Below are 19,918 nucleotides of genomic sequence, written 5' to 3' on the forward strand. Positions count from 1 at the left end.
GCGGCGCCGGCGCCCGACTTGGCTGGGAGGCGGCACCAGGAAGCGCCCGCCCCGGCCGGAGCCGCCATGTAACCGGCGCCGCCCGCCCGGAGCCCAGCAGCGCGGGGCCCCAGCGACCCGCCAACCATGGGGGACGAGGACGAAGAGGAAGGCTGCGCAGTGGAGCTGCGGATCACAGAAGGTGGGGCAGGGGCGTCCAGGGACAGCAGGGAAGGGTGATGGCTGCTTGGGCCACAGGGAGGGGTCATGTGCTGGCTGGGCTCATTCGTCCCCTGTGCCGACAGCCAACTTGACCGGGCATGAAGAGAAGGTGAGCGTGGAGAACTTCGAACTGCTCAAGGTGCTGGGCACGGGAGGTGAGGACCCCTACCCACCGGGCACATGTACCAGGCAGGGTGCCCTGGGCCTCCCTCCAGCATACCTGCCTGGGCCTGGGCCAGGCAACCCGCAATGCCCCCCACCCTTTCCTGGCAAAGCCCGCCTTGCCTGCCCTGCCCTGCCTTGCCAGGGTTTGCATGGCCGCTCGCAGCGCTGCTCCTCCTGCAAGGGCCTCCTGGGTTTGTCAGCACCATCGGGGGCTTGCAACCCTCCTGAGTGATTTGCACAGCTCCTCGCCTTGCTCTGGTGTGAGAGCCCTCTCCCCCGCTTTGCAAACGCCCAGCTCAAGTTTGCACATCCTCCTCTGTCCCCGTGCACCGCTGCCTCCCTTCCTCGGTTTGCATCCCTTCAGGTCGGTCTGATCATCCGCAGGTTTGCATGTGCCCTGCCCCCACCTGGCACAGCAGGCCTCCGGGAGTCGCACGCCCCTCAGCCTGCTCTGCATATTCCCTCCCTGGTTTTTCTGAGCCCTCTCCAGGTGCTGTGCACACCTTTCCCTTAGAAGGCTCCGCCACCTTTTTGCACACCCTCTTCTCACCTCAGCTCCTTCCTCCGATTTGCACACTCCCCTGGGTTGGTGTCACTCCCACACCCACCAGCCAGCACCACCCTCCCGCTCACGGCCCACCCTCTGCCCACTCCCTGCTCCCACAGCCTACGGGAAGGTGTTCCTGGTGCGGAAGGTGGGCGGGCATGACTCGGGGAAGCTGTATGCCATGAAGGTGCTGCGCAAGGCAGCCCTGGTGCAGCGCGCCAAGACGCGGGAGCACACGCGCACGGAGCGCTCGGTGCTGGAGCTGGTGCGCCAGGCGCCCTTCCTGGTCACGCTGCACTATGCCTTCCAGACGGATGCCAAGCTGCACCTCATCCTGGGTAAGGGCGGGCTCCTGCCAGACTCGGGAGTCATGGGGGCAGTTGGGGGCATCCATGGAGGCTGCTTCTCAACCTCCACTCTACCCCCCAGATTACGTGAATGGCGGCGAGATGTTCACCCACCTCTACCAGCGCCAGCATTTCAAGGAGGTGGAGGTGCGCGTATATGGAGGCGAGATCGTGCTGGCCCTGGAACACCTGCACAAGGTGGGTGAGGACCTGGCCATGTGCCTGTTGCCATGGGCACTGGGTCCGGGCCTTCTAAAGGGCCTCCAAACACGACGGCCTCGGGGCTCTCGCTCCCTGGGCTTCCTGGGAGGTAGTGGAGACGGTAGCTGCTTCCCCAAGCCTCTTGGAAGGAGAGCCTCAGCACGGCCTGGTGGAGGGCCCCTCCACCAGGAAGCTTCCTCCAAGGGGCTTTCCTCTTGGGGTCCTTGGGGCTGCCTCCTGGGGCATGTTCATAGAGCTTCCTCAAAAGGAGACCTTGCGCCTCGGCTTCCGAGGCCTTTTTGAAACGGTGCTCTTCATTGTAGGCTTCCTCTCTCTGGGACCTTGGGGTCTGCTCCCCCAACAGCCCCCAGTGGAAGGAAGGAAGCCTGCTTCCTTGCTTTTGCCTCTTTTTTTTTATTTTTTATTTTTCTGAAGCTGGAAACAGGGAGAGACAGTCAGACAGACTCCCGCATGCGCCCGACCGGGATCCACCCGGCACGCCCACCAGGGGCGACGCTCTGCCCACCAGGGGGCGATGCTCTGCCCATCCTGGGCGTCGCCATGTTGCGACCAGAGCCACTCTAGCGCCTGAGGCAGAGGCCACAGAGCCATCCCCAGCGCCCGGGCCATCTTTGCTCCAATGGAGCCTCGGCTGCGGGAGGGGAGGAGAGAGACAGAGAGGAAAGCGTGGCGGAGGGGTGGAGAAGCAAATGGGCGCTTCTCCTGTGTGCCCTGGCCGGAATCGAACCCGGGTCCTCCGCACGCTAGGCCGACGCTCTACCGCTGAGCCAACCGGCCAGGGCCTGCTTTTGCCTCTTAAGTGGGCTTTCCTATCTCACGGCTTAGTCCTGTCCTGGAGACCCCCTTCTCCCGAGCAGCGACCTGGCGAGCTGGGAGGTTGCGGAAGGGTCCTCAGTGCCCCTCTTGCTCCCGCCAGCTGGGCATCATCTATCGAGACCTGAAGCTGGAGAACGTGCTGCTTGACTCCGAGGGCCACATTGTCCTCACGGACTTTGGGCTTAGCAAGGAGTTCCTGACAGAGGAGGTGAGTGGAGGCAATCTCCACATACTGTGCCCCCTCCCCCACGAGCCACCTTCTTCCTGTCTCCTCCTGCTCCACGCCTGGTCCTTCATTTGGGGTGTGTGTGTGTGCAGAGATAAATAGCCCCAGGCCCTGTATTCAGGAAGTTCCCACTGCTCCAACCCTCACAAGTCCAGGGAATCCTCCTCTGAGCTTTGGCAGCGGCTGGGTGTCCAACATGGGTCCTCTTGCCCTTCTAGAAAGAGCGGACCTTCTCCTTCTGTGGCACTATTGAGTACATGGCCCCTGAAATCATCCGCAGCAAGTCGGGGCATGGCAAGGTGGGTTGGCAGGGGGTGGGGGTGGGGGCGGCGTGAGGCTGGCCGGTGGCGGGCCCTCACTTGGCTCGGGCCCCGGCAGGCTGTGGACTGGTGGAGCCTGGGCATCCTGATCTTTGAGCTGCTGACGGGGGCCTCGCCCTTCACGCTAGAGGGCTCGCGGAACACTCAGGCGGAGGTGTCCCGGTGAGTAGGGCTGGATGTGGAGGGCAGCTGAGGTGGCTGGTCAGGGATATGGGGGGGGCTCGCTACCCCTGACGCCCCCCAAATCCTCTCAGACGGATCCTGAAGTGCTCCCCTCCCTTCCCCCCTCGGATTGGGCCTGTGGCACAGGACCTGCTGCAGCGGCTACTTTGCAAGGACCCCAAGAAGCGGCTGGGTGCGGGGCCCCAGGGGGCACAGGAAGTGAAGAACCACCCCTTCTTCCAGGTGAGGCTCCTGAGCCGCCTCCGCACCTCTTTGCGCATGTGTCCATGTGCTGGGCTGCTGCTCTGGGCTGGGGGTCACTGGATGGACGGTCTGAGACGGCCGACTTCACTTGATTCAGAAGAATCCCCGGGTCAGGAAAGCAGGCTTATTTTCTCATCCATTGCTAGTGCAACTCGGAAGATGTGTTCCTGGGGGAAGGAGTTCTAGGGTCATTGACTGTCAGGAGTGCCAGGGGCTTGAGAAGGGATTCACCAGTCCTTTCATTGGACAGATTTAGAGAAGGGAGGTGACCCGCCCAAGACCGTACAGTAAATGTGTAGAGCTGGACACAGATCCCAGGTCTCCTGTGAGCCCGAATCAGGACTAAGAGCCACACTTACGTTCTCAGCATCCACCCAGGCATTTTGTTCCTTGTCCTTGTACAGTCTGTGTGCCTGGAATTCAGGTGGATGGTCAGTTAGCCACGTGGGTTTTGTTTACTTGCTAAGAAGGTACACAGGTTAGAATGCAGTGCAGAGTGAATTCTGTTTCCTTGTGAAACCTCTGCTGTGCATGGCCAGTGTCATTACCTAGCAGGATCCTGTAACTGAACACCTACTATGTGTTGGCCCTTTGCCTGCATTATTTCACGTAACTCTCATAACTATCCTCCTTATCTCCGTCGTTACAGGTGAGGAAACTGGTTCAGAGAGGTTAAGTAATTTGCTCAAGAGCACTCAGCCTGGAAGTAGTACAGCATAGATTCAAACGTCTGTCTGGGTGATGAAGGCCCATGCACTTCACCGCTATGTTCTGTTTACACATGGGCATCAGATTTGCCACTCATCTGACATTGTAACAAAAGCACTCACTCACAGGCATTTACTGTGGGCCAGGCACTCAGTTACCCTGTTACGAGTGTCATCTCTCTGAGTCTTCCCTGCAGGTACCTGCCTAGAAGGGCCTTTGGAGATGCTTTCTCAGATAGGAATCTAAACCTCCCCGGTGAAGATGTTGCTTTGTGGGGGAAGTGGCTGAGCAGTGTCAGTTTCCTTAGGTGAATTCCTCAGCCTGCCCTGAGCGCATGCTGGGCCCTGGGCGCTGGGAGTGGGTTGACCAGTAGTCGCAGCAGAGAGGCCCAGGGTCTTCAGGGCTTGATGCTCAGAAGGGATGTTCCCTCATTCCCCCTTCTCTCAGGACAGCCTCTTTGGTGATAGCAATGCTGAGGTCCCTGAGAGCAGAACTGGGCCTTCAGGTCTAGGTCAGGCTTCTTGGCTTCAAGTGACAAAAAGTCTAACTCAAAATAGTGATATCCATCGAATAGAATTTGGCTGCTAACAGAACAGTGGTCTAAACAAGATAGAGGGTTATTTATTTATTTGTTTTCTTACATAAAAGAAATCTAGAGGTTTGCAGGCCAGGGCTGCTGTGTTGTCTTCATGAATCCAAGCTCTTTTTTTTTTTTTTAAATGCTCCTCCATTTTTACCATGAAGACTCCACCTGCAGGGTCGCCTCATGGCCCAGGATGACTTCTGGAGCACCTGCTATCTAGACCAATGTCCCCACAGGAGGCAGGGGGAAGAGGAGGGGAAGGGCCAAAAGGGCACTTGCGAACTGCTCACCTTCCTCCCGAGGATCTTTCTCTTGATTCCCACCTCACAATATTTGCTTGAAAGTTATTGGTCACCCATAACTACGAGGAAGTTTATAAAATATTGTCTTAGTTTGCACATTGCTTCCTGGAGCGAAATGGAGGCTGTGGGACTAAGGAAGAGGGGGAAAAGGAATGTTGGGCAGGCGAGGAACAGACTTTGCCACACCAGCTCGAACATAAACAGGCATATTTTAGCTTAGTCGGAGGAAAAGCGGGCTGACGTCAGGCGAGGCTGAATCCACATGCGGAACCTACATCACTAGGAATCTCTCTGTATCCTGGTTCCGCTTTTCTGTCCGGGGACCTCATCATTAGACTGTGAAGTTGTGCCCAGCAATTCCAGGCCCACGTCCTTTAAAATTTCATTAGACTGTGAAGTTGTGCCCAGCAATTCCAGGCCCACATCCTTTAAGATTTACGTATCATAGGGGGAAAATATTTTGTTTGTTTTGCAAGCCAAGTCTATTATAAGTCCCAGAATTGACCGAGTGTGGCGGAGGGTGCTTCTCCAAGGGAAATAGTGATTGGGTTATCAGAGGGAGGGAAAGAGAAGCTGGGGAGGCAAGAAGAACACCTTCCCCCCCCCCAAATGTGAATTACCTTATCTCACTGAGGAGCTGCCTGGCGAGAGCGGCCTCAGCGGAGAGGGGTTTCTACTTCCTGCCCTCAGACCCCGAGTCTCTCATTGCTTTTTTCCAGGGTCTCGACTGGGCTGCTTTGGCTGCCAGGAAGATTCCAGCTCCCTTCCGACCCCAGATCCGCTCAGAGCTGGACGTGAGCAACTTTGCAGAAGAGTTTACTCGGCTGGAGCCTGTCTACTCACCCGCAGGCAGCCCCCCATCTGGGGACTCGCGCATCTTCCAGGTGAGTGAGAGCTCAAGGAACCCTGGCTGTCGGGGAGCCAGCCTCGGCCCTGGTGGACTCATGCGGACTCTGGAGGCCCTGTGTCCTGATCGGGACTCTGTACCTCCCCCCCCCCAGACCTCTCCACTTGTGGGGTACCAGAGTTGTCAGTCATAGAGACCACTGTGGCAGGACACATCCTTTTTTTTTTTTTAAAGATTGTTTTCTTTCTTTCTTATTTATTTATTTATTTATTTATTTATTTACAGAGACAAGAGAGAGAGTCAGAGAGAGGGATAGACAGGGACAGACAGACAGGAATGGAGAGATGAGAAGCATCAATCATTAGTTTTTCGTTGCGTGTTGCAACACCTTAGTTGTTCATTGATTGCTTTCTCATATGTGCCTTGACCGGGGAGCTACAGCAAACTGAGTAACCCCTTGCTCAAGCCAGCGACCTTGGTCAGGCAGGATACATCTTTGAACTTTATGATTTATCTTCAAATTTCACATTAATTTTGCCTGACCAGGCGGTGGCGCAGTGGATAGAGCATCGGACTGGGATACAGAGGACCCAGGTTCGAGACCCTGAGGTCACCAGCTTGACTGCGGGCTCATCTGGTTTGAGCAAAGCTTACCAGCTTGGACCCAAGGTTGCTGGCTTGAGCAAGGGGTTACTCAGTTTGCTGTCGCCCCCTGGTTAAGGCACATATGAGAAAGCAATCAATGAACAACTAAAGTGCCACAACGAAAAACTGATGATTGATGCTTCTCACCTCTCTTCATTCCTGTCTGTCGCTATCTATCCCTCTCTCTGTCTCTGTAAAAAAAAAAATTTACATTAATTTTCCTTCTCCTTATTATTATTGTTATGTGAAAATATTGTTTTAAATTATTCATTTGCTTAAGTGGACACCCAGGAAGAGGTGCCATGTTCATCCTGTGGCTTTGCATGCTCATGGGCACACCATATCACATCCACCCACTTTGAGAAGCTCCGGCCTGCTAGACAAGGCTAACCTCCTTTGGTCGGCATATAAGGCCCACGTGGTGTGGTCATTGTTCTGAGCCCTAACCTCAGCGCTGCCCATTGTCCCACTGGTGCTTTAGCTCAGAGATTCCACAACACACCACTGTACCTTTGCCCATGCAGTTCCCTCTATGTGGAGAGTCCTCCCCACTCTTGGTCATCCAGCGACCTCCCACGGATCTTATCTTTCTAGCCTTGTTGTCTGGGGCTGCCCCTCTGAAGTCTTCTCCACTCCTGTGCCCTGAGCTGCCCTTTCCTGCACACCTGCCCTCTGCAGACAGCACTTTATTCCGAGCAGTTTGTCAGGTGTCCAGACAGCCCAAGTGAAGCTGATTTGAAGCTCCCAGGGGGCAGGAAATGTGTGTTTTAATTTCGGTGTCTGGTGGCCTGGCTTATAGGACATGGTCTATAAAAATAGGTCAATATAGCCCTGGCTGGTTGGCTCAGCGGTAGAGCGTCGGCCTGGCGTGTGGGGGACCCGGGTTCAATTCCCAGCCAGGGCACATAGGAGAAGCGCCCATTTGCTTCTCCACCCCTCCCCTCCTTCCTCTCTGTCTCTCTCTTCCCCTCCCGCAGCCAAGGCTCCATTGGAGCAAAGATGGCCCGGGTGCTGGGGATGGCTCCTTGGCCTCTGCCCCAGGCGCTAGAGTGGCTCTGGTCGCGGCAGAGCGATGGCCCGGAGGGGCAGAGCATCGCCCCCTGGTGGGCAGAGCGTCGCCCCTGGTGGGCGTGCCGGGTGGATCCCGGTCGGGCGCATGCGGGAGTCTGTCTGTCTCTCCCTGTTTCCAGCTTCAGAAAGAAAAAAAAGAAAATAGGTCAATATAGCCTGACCTGTGGTGGCGCAGTGGATAAAGTGTTGACCTTAAATGCTGAGGTTGCCAGTTCAAAACCACAGGCTTGCCTGTGGTACATATGAGAAGCAACTTCTACTACTACTGAGTTGATGCTTCCTGCTCCTCCCCTAGCCTTTCACTCTCTCTAAAATCAATAAATGAAATCTTAAAAAAAATAGGTCAGTATCAAATTTGGATAGATCAGTCCCATCTGTGAAGCTTTCACCAGTGGCTGCTCTGTGCTGAATGTTCAAACACGTCTTTTGATCAGTCGTCTCACATTTCTGAGAAGGTTCATGTGAATGAATGGTTACTGTCATTCCTTCATTCATTTCATGACTCAGAAATATGTGTTGAGTACCTACCGTGGGCCAGGCACAGATCTGGGCACTGGGGGCATCGATGAACTTTTTTTTTTTTTTTTTTCATTTTTTTTCTGAAGCTGGAAACAGGGAGAGACAGTCAGACAGACTCCCGCATGCGCCCGACCGGGATCCACCCGGCATGCCCACCATGGGGCGATGCTCTGCCCGCCAGGGGGCGATGCTCTGCCCGCCAGGGGGCGATGCTCTGCCCATCCTGGGCGTCGCCATGTTGCGACCAGAGCCACTCTAGCGCCTGAGGCAGAGGCCACAGAGCCATCCCCAGCGCCCGGGCCATCTTTGCTCCAATGGAGCCTTGGCTGCGGGAGGGGAGGAGAGAGACAGAGAGGAAAGCGCGGCGGAGGGGTGGAGAAGCAAATGGGCGCTTCTCCTGTGTGCCCTGGCCGGGAATCGAACCCGGGTCCTCCGCACACTAGGCTGACGCTCTACCGCTGAGCCAACCGGCCAGGGCCACATCGATGAACTTAACAGACAAAAGTCCCGCCTGTGTGGAGCTTGCAAGCTAGAGCACGGGGGTGGGGGAGTTGCCTTTTTAGGAGAAAACACATTGTTAAAATTACCCTTGAGAATACCTTGAATTGCCGTGACATGGATCCTTAGGAAAGACAGAATGTTAACTTTATTTTTTCTTTACATTTCCTCAGTAGCCCCCCTTGCAGAGGAGGCCAATGTTTGATTTGAAAGGAATTAAGATGTTTTTGTCCTCAGGGGTCACAGTTGAATCCTCATAAGCTAAGTGGATGTGAGTGCAGGTCACAGTCCTTTCATGCATTTGCCTGTCACTTTTTGCACCACTATATTTTGCCAGGCCATGTCCTTGGCACTGGGGTGGGGTTATTGGGATGAGAAAGGTGCAGTCATAGACCGGTAGTGGACAGACACGACCCCCAGTGATCATAGAACAAATTGGAATAAAATGTCCACATCTGTGTATACCGGGATGCAAAAGCAACATCTCCCAGTGACCCCTGGTCTGGGGTCTTCCTCTGCCTGCCCTCCTCCTCACCAGGTCTGGCCCTTCCAGGGACTCAGCCTGCACCTCCAGCCCGGATGCCCACCGGCCCCTGACCCACCTCTCTCCCTAACCAGGGATACTCCTTTGTGGCGCCGTCCATCCTGTTTGACCACAATAACGCTGTGATGACTGATGTGCTAGAAGCCCCTGGTGCTGGAGACCGGCCAGGCCGGGCAGCGGTGGCCAGGAGCGCCATGATGCAGGTGGGTCGTGCCTTGGGGGTGCTGGGCTCTGGCATTCCAGACCTGGCTCTACCAGGTGCCCTCCGTGTGACTTCGGTGAAATCGGAACCCCTGGGAGATGGGATGTGCTGTGGCCTTAAGACTCCCACGTGGGATCTCTGACGCGTCCCCCTTACCCCCAGGAGTCACCCTTCTTCCAGCAGTACGAGCTGGATTTGCGGGAGCCTGCGCTGGGCCAAGGCAGCTTCTCTGTGTGTCGCCTTTGCCGCCAGCGCCAGGGTGGGCAGGAGTTCGCGGTCAAGATCCTCAGCCGCAGGTAGGTCGGCCTGGGGTGGGTGGGCCCGGAGGAGTGGAATCCGGGAGGGTGGGGCGGGAGGTCGTCCATCCTGACCTTGTCTGCCTCACCCCCAGGCTGGAGGCGAGCACTCAGCGCGAAGTGGCCGCCCTGCGGCTGTGCCAGTTGCACCCCAACGTGGTGAAGCTGCATGAGGTTCATCAAGACCAGGTGATGCCTTCCTGGGCTGGGGTGGACCGCTGGTTTGCCATAACTGCAGGTGGAGGGCGGGGAGGACAGAGGTGGGGTCTGAGGCAGCTGTGGGAGGGGCCGCAGGCGGGATTTGAAGGGAGGAGTGCTGGAGGGTTGGAAGGCGGAGCTGAGGATGGCCGAGGGAACGGAATTTGAGGAGGGCGGGGAGGGGCGTAGGATTTTTTTTTTTTTTTTTTTTCATTTTTGTGAAGCTGGAAACGGGGAGAGACAGTCAGACAGACTCCCGCATGCGCCCGACCGGGATCCACCCGGCACGCCCACCAGGGGCAATGCTCTGCCCACCAGGGGGCGATGCTCTGCCCATCCTGGGCGTCGCCATGTTGCGACCAGAGCCACTCTAGCGCCTGGGGCAGAGGCCACAGAGCCATCCCCAGCGCCCGGGCCATGTTTGCTCCAATGGAGCCTTGGCTGCGGGAGGGGAAGAGAGAGACAGAGAGGAAAGCGCGGCGGAGGGGTGGAGAAGCAAAATGGGCGCTTCTCCTGTGTGCCCTGGCCGGGAATAGAACCTGGGTCCTCCGCACGCTAGGCCGACGCTCTACCGCTGAGCCAACCGGCCAGGGCCGAGGGGCGTAGGATTTAAGGGGGCCAAAGGGGCTTGGCCTGAAAGACTGTAGGGGTGGTTCTTCTTTTCCTTGGAGTAAATACTGTAGGGGTGATTCTTGTGGGGTGCCTAGAAGTCGGGGCTCCAACTTGTCTGAGACCTGAGGCTGGGCGGTGCTTGTTGCTTGTGGAGGCGGGGCCTGGCTTGCGGTGGGGTCGCCCCGGGTGACCCTGCTGCCCTGCTGCCCGCAGCTGCACACCTACCTGGTCCTGGAGCTTTTGCGGGGCGGGGAGTTGCTGGAGCACATCCGCAAGAAGCGGCACTTCAGCGAGTCCGAGGCTAGCCAGATCCTGCGGAGCCTTGTGTCGGCCGTGAGCTTCATGCACGAGGAGGCCGGCGTGGTGCACCGGGACCTCAAGCCCGAGGTGGGCGCAGGGCCTCGGCCCTCGGTGGCGGCAGCGGGGCCGTGCTGCAGCGCGGAGGGCCGGTCTCTGACAGCCGCCTGACGTCCTCGCAGAACATCCTGTATGCTGACGACACTCCCGGAGCCCCGGTGAAGATTATCGACTTCGGGTTCGCGCGGCTGCGCCCACAGAGCCCCGCGGGGCCCATGCAGACGCCCTGCTTCACGTTGCAGTATGCAGCCCCCGAGCTGCTGGCTCAGCAGGGCTACGACGAGTCCTGCGACCTCTGGAGCCTCGGAGTCATTCTGGTATGGGACGGGGTCCCCAAGGAGGTTTCAGGGTCGCCTGAGGGGGTGCCAGGAGCAGGGGTCATCTTGGTGAGGGGGGCAGAGTTTGGTATGAGGCTGGAGTCAGAGGTCGTCCTACTACAGAGGCAGGATGGCCCCGGTGCTGGCTTGGGCTGCGGGAGTATCCCAGTTGGAGGTCAGGGTCATGCCAGGGGGCCTCAGGACTCACCCTGGTGCAGAGGGTGACAGGTCCTGGGAGTGGGCTGAGAGTCAGTCTCCTGGCCTCCCTGGGACCCCAGACTGGGCCAGTCTCACTCCCCCCCCCCCCACCCGCCAGTACATGATGCTGTCGGGGCAGGTCCCCTTCCAGGGGGCCTCAGGCCAAGGTGGGCACAGCCAGGCGGCCGAGATCATGCGCAAGATCCGCGAGGGGCGTTTCTCCCTTGACGGGGAAGCCTGGCAGAGCGTGTCTGAGGAAGCCAAGGAGCTTGTCCGAGGTGCGGAGCCAGAGTCACAGGTCCTGCTTGGGGGTGGGGGTGCGGGGAGGCCACAGGTCATGTTGGGATAGGGATCCTCATTGGGTCCGGGTCCAGTGTCCTGGGTTCCGGGGGACCGGTCTGGGAGGAGAGAGGGCTTGTTAGGGTCTCTCTCGGGCAGCCTGTACACACGGTCTGCCTCCACGCTTCCCCACCCCCCCTCCAGGCCTCCTGACCGTGGACCCTGCCAAGCGGCTCAAGCTCCAGGGCCTGCGGGACAGCTCCTGGCTGCAGGACGGCAGCGCACGCTCCTCGCCCCCTCTCCGGACGCCGGATGTGCTGGAGTCCTCTGGGCCGGCTGTGCGCTCCGGAGTCAACGCCACCTTCATGGTGAGTGACGGGCTGTGGATGGGTGTGCGGTGTGAGCAGAGCCTGGAGAGGGTCTCTGGGGGCGAAGTCCTCAAAGCCCTGGAAGGGGAGGTGATCAGTCCTGGTCTATGGCCGGTTGGGGAACCGACCTTGCAGGATTTTGGAGGCTGTGTTAGCCTGGCCCTAGTGGCATGGGAGGGAGGGCCCAGGATGGGAGCCAAAGCCAGGATCTAGGAGTGGAGGCCGTCTGGTGTGTGTGGAGGACTCACGCTGTAGCTTCTCAGGCGTTCAACCGGGGCAAGCGCGAGGGCTTCTTCTTGAAGAGCGTGGAGAATGCACCCCTGGCCAAGCGGCGGAAACAGAAACTGCGGAGCGCCACCACTTCCCGCCGTGTGTCCCCTGCACCGGCTGCCCCTGGCCGGGCCCCAGCCACCAAGGGGGCCCCGCGCAGAGCCAACGGGCCCCTGCCCTCCTCCTAGCCCCTGCCACTGTGACCCCTGCCCCCCAGGGGCTGACTGGGCCTCCAGCCTTGTGTGCTCTGCCCCATCCTGAGGGAGTGCCCTCTCCTCCCCTTCCCCAACTTCCAGACAGAGCAGAAGTATTTTTATAAGCAGAGAATTTTTTATGTCTTACCAGATAGAGTTAGAGATGCAGGGAGGGAGGGGGCCTGCTGGGGAGTGGGTGTGTGGGGCCCTTTGCTGAGACTGCAGGCTGAAGGAGCTTCTCCCCAGGTGGCTACTCCAGTAGGGAAGGGCTCCTCCCTGTTTCTAAGCACTGAGTTGCCACAGAGAGAAACCTGGACCTCTCCTCCTGTCCTCCCCTGAGGCTCTGCTCTTGGGAGGGGCACCCCTCAAGCTGTCACTTTAAGGATTGTCCGTGCAATTACGTCCACCAAAGACCCGTGTTGGGGGGTACAGAGAGAGGCCCTGGGGGACCCTTGAAGCATTGTTATCTCACTTTATGTTACCTGCTTCTCCCCTATTGGGGCTAAGGAAAGAGGAAGGTGACCCTCTAAAAGGGGCAGCCCCCTTCTTACCTACCCCTCCCTTTGGCACAGCTGCCTTGGCAGGGGTGGGAGCCTTGGGGGTCTGGGCTGCGCATTCATAGACACTGCCTCAGCTCATCTGGCAGGCTGTGCCTTTGACATTAAAATAAAAATCCAGCCAGTGCTGTCTGTGTATATATGTGGGGCTGGGGGGCAGAGGTCTTGGGGCAGGCAAACTGACAGCCAGTGGGACTTGGGGCAGACTCTTCATGGTAAGAGGGTACCCTCTTTTTTTGAGAGAGAGAGACAGGAACATTGAGCTGCTCCTGTATGTGCCCTGACTGAGGAATTGAACCAGCAATCTTTGTGTGCTGGCATTACACTCCAACCAACTGAACTATCTGGCCAGGGCTTAATTTCTTTTGATTTCTAGAGAGACAAAGAGGAAGGGAGAAAGAGGGGAGAGGGGAGGGAAGCATTCATTTGTTGTTCTGCTCAGTTGTGCATTCTTAATGGTTGCTTCTTGTATGTGCCCTGAGTGCGGATCGAACCTGCAACCTTGTCTTTTTGGACAACTCTCTTAACTGACTGAGCTAACCGGCCAGGACCAAGAGGGTACCCTTTTTGTCCTTGGCTTTTTTTTTTTAACTGACTGATTTACAGAGAGAAGAAGGGGCGGGGGAGAGAGAGAAACACTGATTTGTTCCACTTATTTATGCATTCATTGGCTGATTTTTAAAAAATCATTAAGTGAGAGGTAGGGAGGCAGAGACAGATTCCTGCATGTGCCCCATGTGCTCCAACCAGGAGATGCTCTGCCCGGCTGGGCTGCTGCTCCATTGCCCGCAACCGAGCTATTTTCATGCCTGAGGAGAGACTATGGAGCCATCCTCAGTGCCCCTGGCCAACTTTGCTCAAACCATTTGACCCATGGCTGCAGAAGGGGAAGAGGTAGGGAAGGGGGGGGGAAGCAGATGGTCGCTTCTCCTGTGTGCCCTGACTGGGAATCGAACCTAGGACTTCCACAAGACAGGCAAATGCTCTACCGCTGACCCAATATTAGTTGATTTTTTTTTCCTTTTTTTTCTAAATTTTTTCTGAAGCTGGAAACGGGGAGAGACAGTCAGACAGACTCCCGCATGCGCCCGACCGGGATCCACCCGGCACGCCCACCAGGGGTGAAGCTCTGCCCACCAGGGGGCGATGCTCTGCCCCTCCGGGGTGTTGCTCTGCCACGACCTTACCAAGTACTTTATGTCGGACTTTCGCTCAGTTTGGCAGAATAAATTTTTATAAAACAACTTACTATATATAGTTAAATCTATCTTTTTATTTATACTTTGGTTGCTCTGCTACCGCCCACCATGAATGGAATGCCCACTAGTGGGCAGTAGGGACCAGGTTGACTACCACTAGGCTACAGGATATGCCCATGAGGGCACATTTTAAAGGCTTTGATAGATATGATCAGACTGCCCCTCAGACTGATCCTATCTTTTTATATGACTCGCAGCAGCACGGGCAAGATCCACGACATGCTGTTTCCTTGAAGATAAAATGACGCGGCTCACCCGCTGAGCGTGTCCTTGCTTCCCTGCCTGCCCGCCCGTTTCTTGCCAGAGCTCCCGGTGGTCTCCAGAGGGCCTCCCGCCTCCTCCCCCCAGCCTGCAGTCTGGCTAGGCCCACCAGAGGGGTGGCAGGGAAGACCCTCTCTCTGTCCCCTCTCGGCAGGGCAGGGTGGGGCATCTGTGTGGAGGAGGCAGAGGATGAAGCCATGGAGTTCTCTTTCCGAGGGAGAGGGGCACAGTGAGGGGAGGTGCGGTGTGGTCAGGAACACCTGAGCCTAGTGGGTCCAAATCTTGGCACTGCCCCTTCCAGGTGGGTAGTAGGGACAGAGCCACTGGGGCCTGGGTCTCCTCTGCCTCAAGTGAGGTGGGGATAGAACAGCGCCTGCCTCGGAGAGCTCGAGTGGGCAGCAGGCCCCTGGCAAGGCGTCCTGCACACTGGAAACCCTCCACAAACCACAGCTTCAATTTTTGAAAATACTAAGAGAACTGGGGACATCAGGATTGGTGCAGGTCTGCTGTTGACAGCGACCAGTGTCTGTACCAGAGAGAGGGGACCTCCCCCACCCCCGCAGCCCACAGGTCCCTCCTTCCGCCTCCACCTGAATGTCCTGCGTCCAGGCCCCTGGGGTGTGAGGACCGGATGGGCGCCCCTGCCCTGCTGCGCTCACCATTCAGTGAGTCTGTCTTTCAGCTTCCCGGCCTGATGTGGTGTCAGCAGCTTGGGAATAAACAAGCCGCCCGGAAGTGGGTGGTGGTGGGAACGCACCCTTGTGTATGTGAGCACATGGGTGTGTAAGTGTGAGCATGTGTGGGTGTGAGAGTGTGTGTGGATGAGTGTGCATATGAGCAAAGCGTGTGTGCTGTGTGTGTGTTTAAGTATATGTGTGTGTACACGAGTGTGCACAGGAGTGTGCGTGAGTGTGTGAGCGTGCCCTCACCAGCACTCCGGGCACAGAGGCACAGAGTGCAGGTAGAAGCTTTGCAGCAAACTCCCTGTTCTTCTGGTTTATCCCAGCCCTCCAGGACCAGATTCCAGCTGGGCTTTACTGCCCGCATGGATGTGGGACTCAGAACGGACCAGACCGGACCTGACTGGACCAGATCACACTGGGATGGGTGGGCCCAGGTGGGCCCCGCCCCAAGGCTGCACAGGTGAGCGGAAACAGCATCAGAGCTCAGCCTCTGGAGCCCCGCCCGATGCAAAAACCGGCCCCCCCAGTTCTCAGCTGCGACTGTCATTCCTTTCGGATTTCTGGAAACAAGGTAAGGGCTTCTCAGCGGGAAAAGCAAGGAGACCAGTTCTTAAAGGGGCATCTTTCAGCAGCCCCCACGTTGGGCAGCTGCCCTGCCGCGGCCACGGGAGGTGGGTGGGCAGCGCCCAGCTGGGCTGTTGGGGTGGTGGGTTGCCGTGGGTGGAGTGCACACAGCAGCCCCCAGGCCAGAGCCTCTGGGGCCCCTGTCTCCCACTACTTCCCTCGTGGACCTCCCAATCCTCTTTGATTCCCTGGGGCCAGGGAGTTGGTCAAGACTGGGACACCTGAAACCACGGGCTCAGTGACAGCCAGGGGGGTGTGCCCATGGGAAGAGGCGCGGTGGGTTCAGGGCCCTTTGTGTCCAGCTGAATCCCACTTCCGGGGGTGGGGTTGGCACTCTGCCTTTGTAACAAGCTTCCCTAATGTATGGTTTAGAGCTGTCCAACTCACCAACCCCCTGAACTTTCCTGATGGGGATATCAAGACCCACAGAGGGGAGGGCTCACCCACTGTCCAGTGCTGCAGGACGCAGAGCCAGGCCTCCTGATGCCCCTGCATGCTCTCCTGCCCACCAGGCCATGCTTTCTGCCGTGTGGAATTTTCCACATGTCACAGATCCAATTTTATGGTAGGAGCTCTCAGAAAACAGTACCCCTGCCAGAAATTCAGGCTCTGGCCATGCGGTTGGAAGGAGGGTGTGCTGTGGAGTTAGGTGTGTCTGCCATGCCCTTCCCCACGTGTGCGATCTTCCTGCCCTGTGGGGGCCGACAGGTGCCTGGCAGGGCCCGCTCACTGACAGGTAACCCACAGACCTGTCACAGGGTGGGCTGCTGGGAGGACACTGGGCACAGAGGGAGCTGGGAGAAGCTGCCTCTGAGCTCTCGGCACTGGCGGGTCAGCGGGGGTCACAGACCGGTGCAGGCCCTGCGCTCAGTGCTCTTCAAGCTGCCTGTGTGTGTGTGTGTGGGGGGGGCTTCTCCTCTGCTTCCTCCCTGCCAGAGGCTTGGAGGCTCACAGCAGAAGGCCAGGGACCCGCACCCAGAGGAAGTGTCTTTAGTTGCCTGTGGAAAAAGGAAACACTTTCAGGATATTTTCTTCACCAGCAACAAGGAAAATAATGATGTTGAACCCATTTATCAAGTCTTTGTTATGTGCCAGGCCCTTGTGTGCTAAACCCCTCTGTGCCATCCAGCTACAAGTCAATACCATTATTATGACTATTGTTCTTAGACAACTAATAGTAATTGCTAATGTTATTGGGTACTTGCCCTGTGCCAGGAGCCAGGCACGGGGCCAAGTGTTGTCCACAGACGATTTCATTTCATGAATAGGTTCCACATTATTATTATGGGTCGTTGTTCCATTTTATGGATGAGGAAAATGAGTTCAGAGAGGTCAGTTGTCCAAGGCCACACACAGCACCCAGGAACGTCAGCCCTAGAGCCCAGCTCTCTCTACTGCAGACCCTAAGCTCTTTTTTTTTGTATTTTTCTGAAGCTGGAAACAGGGAGGCAGTCAGACAGACTCCCGCATGTGCCCGACTGGGATCCACCCGGCATGCCCACCAGGGGGTGATGCTCTGCCCATCCGGGGCATTGCTCTGTCGCGACCAGAGCCACTCTAGCGCCTGGGGCAGAGGCCAAGGAGCCATCCCCAGCGCCCGGGCCATCTTTTGCTCCAATGGAGCCTCAGCTGTGGGAGGGGAAGAGAGAGACAGAGAGGAAGGAGAGGGGGAGGGGTGGAGAAGCAGATGGGCGCCTCTCCTGTGTGCCCTGGTCGGGAATAGAACCCGGGACTTCCGCACACCAGGCCGACGCTCTACCACTGAGCCAACCGGCCAGGGTCCTAAGCTCTTAATTACAATGTTATTCTGCCTCTCAGAGTTATCTTTTACCTTTAAGCCATTTCTGTCTGCCAGATGGGTGGCTATTTGCTTTCCTCTGCTCTAAGTTTCAGCTTTTGTTGCACCTAGGACCTGGTTCTTACCTCAACTGGTAGAGCCTGAAGCAGCATGCATGCCAGCTCTAGGCTTTTAAATTTTTCTTTCTTTATTAATTTTTAGAGAGAAGGGGGAGAGAGATAGAGAGAAGGAAAGAGGGGGGGGAGAAACAGGAAGCGTCAACTTGTAGTAGTTGCTCCCTGTATGTGCCTTGACCAGGCAAGCCTGGGGATTTGAACCGGCGACCTCAGTGTTCTAGGTCGACGCTGTATCCACTGCGCCACCACAGGTCAGGCTCTGAGCTTTCTTTATTGGAGACAGATGTGCCAGCTCAAAAGCGAAGACATGTCAGCAGTCTTTCTTGAAATAAATCATGCCAATCTTTAAGTGACATTGTGGTATTCTTCCTCTGAGCTTGGCTTTCCATTCTGATCAACAACTTGGGACCACAATGCGAGGACTGTGGTCCAGAAATGCTAGAAATGGGGATTTAAAGTGTTTCAAGGAGAAAAGCAAAAACACAAACAAAAGATGGATGAGGACCAAACTCCGTGAAAACTCAGGAGAAGAAGACCGTGAGGTCTCAGTAGACCACCAGCTGAGCTTTAGTTAGGCAACTACTATTTTAAATAATTATTTAGCAGTGGAATATGATAGTAGATTGTTTTTTATGTTGCCAGAATCACTATTTCTGGACTTGTATCATTCTCATCTTGTGACCCTTCACGAGAAACCAGGTGAGAAATTAATCCGAAGCTCTATTTCCCAATTCTGTCTAGCTCTTAAGAAGTATGTCTGAGACTACTATTTGCTTAACCAATATCCTGTCTGTTGGGTGTGTCAATGGGCTTCTTAAAATACCACATTTCTTAGCTTTTCAAAAAGGGGCCAATAAAATGTAAACAAAATTTATTGGTTGGGGTTTCTGGGAAAGCTCTTGGAAGGAGACTGAATCAGCTGGGAGACATGTCCTTTTGCTCTTGCCCCATTCTACTTTCTACTGCCTGGAATGTGGATGTGATATCTGGAGCTTCAGTAACTATTTTGGAATCATGAGGTGACTTCAAGCATGGGACCTTCCTGTTAATGATAGTAGAAGGCAGGCTAGGAGAACCTGGGTCACTATGACTATGGAGCTGCTCTATTAAACTTTGGACTGGCAGCCTCTAGACTTCTTTTAACATGAGACAAAAATTTAACCTCTATCTCATTCTAGCCACTGTTATTTTGGTTCTCTGTTACTTGTAGCCAGGTGCAATTCTTTATTGATGTCAAAGGTTTGGGTTTTTTTTTTCTTTTCTTGTGGGAGAGACAGAGAGGGACAGATAGGGACAGACAGGAAGGGAGAGAGATGAGAAACATCAATTCTTTGTTGCGGTTTCTTAGTTGTTCATTGATTGATTTCTTATATGTGCCTTGACTGGGGGGCCACAGCAGACCAAGTGACCCCTTGCTCAAGCCAGCGACCTTGGGTCCAAGCTGGTGAGCTTTGCTCAAACCAGATGAGCTTGCGCTCAAGCTGGCGACCTTGGGGTCTCGAACCTGGGTCCTCCGCATCCCAGTCCGACGCTCTATCCACTGCGCCACCTCCTAGTCAGGCGATGTCAAAGGTTTTGAGCACAATGTTTCCCGCCTCTATTAATGGATAAAGAAGAGTTTGATTTAGCAGGGTGTCCCTGAGGTGGCCCTACTGCAAATCAGAGCCTCATGTAGGCCTGGGGCTTTGTGTTGGCCTGGTTACAGGAATGGACAAACATGTGGGTTCATCTCTGAGGACTGGAAGAGAAGAATAACAGGGTTTGGTGCAGAAGTGCCCAGGGAGAGGAAGGGGAGGCAGGCACGGGGGAGGGGAGAGAGAGGGTTTGGGGCTAAGCTGTTTCCGGGAGGAGTGCTCAGCCTCTGGGCTCAGGCAATGTCCCTTCCAGACCTGGGTGGCAGAGAACAGCATAGCTATGGGGTGGGCACAGAGCTTGAATTTCTGCCCCAACCCTAGCCTGACCCTGACTCTCTAGGACTGACGGCTTGGGGACACCAGGGGCAGACCGAATGGCCAGTGAGGGTGGGGGACGATGGGGGGCGTGTAGGGGGCCTGCTTTCTTAGAGTGCAGGTCAATAGAAGTGGGGAACGCAGATAGGACGAGGCCAGAGAAGAAGACAGATTTGAGCCTGTCTGAGCAAGCGTGAAACCCCCCAGAGTGCGCCGAGGTGGGCCATGGCTTGTGGTGTGCAGCGGGGTGCCAGGAAGCTGGACAATTTAGACGTGGCTGTGGACAACACCTCACCTGCAGCTGCAGGTAGCTGAGCGGTGATACGGGGAGTGGGAATCTGATGAACTTAATTAACATCACAAACTGTGCTCAGCTGCCCACGCTGTAGCTTT

General features: G+C 56.3%; 1 protein-coding gene across 2 annotated transcripts; it reads left to right on the top strand.

The window, feature by feature from the left end:
- The first annotated feature begins 23 nt into the window (after window positions 1-23).
- On the top strand, window positions 24-12,954 carry RPS6KA4 (ribosomal protein S6 kinase A4). Of its 2 annotated transcripts, none has more exons than XM_066251898.1 (17): window positions 24-181; window positions 285-356; window positions 1,033-1,251; window positions 1,343-1,458; window positions 2,399-2,506; window positions 2,743-2,823; window positions 2,903-3,006; window positions 3,099-3,249; window positions 5,583-5,747; window positions 9,062-9,190; window positions 9,352-9,485; window positions 9,581-9,674; window positions 10,509-10,682; window positions 10,775-10,969; window positions 11,286-11,445; window positions 11,651-11,814; window positions 12,078-12,954. In XM_066251898.1, exons 1-17 carry the CDS (start codon window positions 127-129, stop codon window positions 12,270-12,272), a joined length of 2,316 nt encoding a protein of 771 aa, XP_066107995.1. In that variant the 5' UTR covers window positions 24-126; the 3' UTR covers window positions 12,273-12,954. The 2 variants fall into 2 exon arrangements, with proteins under 2 accessions (XP_066107995.1, XP_066107996.1); XM_066251899.1 differs by having other exon boundaries at window positions 47-181; window positions 285-310.
- The last annotated feature ends 6,964 nt before the right edge of the window (window positions 12,955-19,918 follow it).

The sequence above is a fragment of the Saccopteryx bilineata genome, chromosome 1, assembly GCF_036850765.1.
Source record: "Saccopteryx bilineata isolate mSacBil1 chromosome 1, mSacBil1_pri_phased_curated, whole genome shotgun sequence".
NCBI lineage: Eukaryota > Metazoa > Chordata > Mammalia > Chiroptera > Emballonuridae > Saccopteryx > Saccopteryx bilineata.

Excerpts from the sequence above, each read along its gene's own strand:
- RPS6KA4 (XM_066251898.1), top strand. The coding sequence starts at position 127 with ATGGGGGACGAGGACGAAGAGGAAGGCTGCGCAGTGGAGCTGCGGATC. Across the intron at positions 357-1,032 it reads CAAGGTGCTGGGCACGGGAG|CCTACGGGAAGGTGTTCCTG; the intron begins GTGAGGACCCCT and ends CTGCTCCCACAG. Across the intron at positions 3,250-5,582 it reads AGAACCACCCCTTCTTCCAG|GGTCTCGACTGGGCTGCTTT; the intron begins GTGAGGCTCCTG and ends GCTTTTTTCCAG.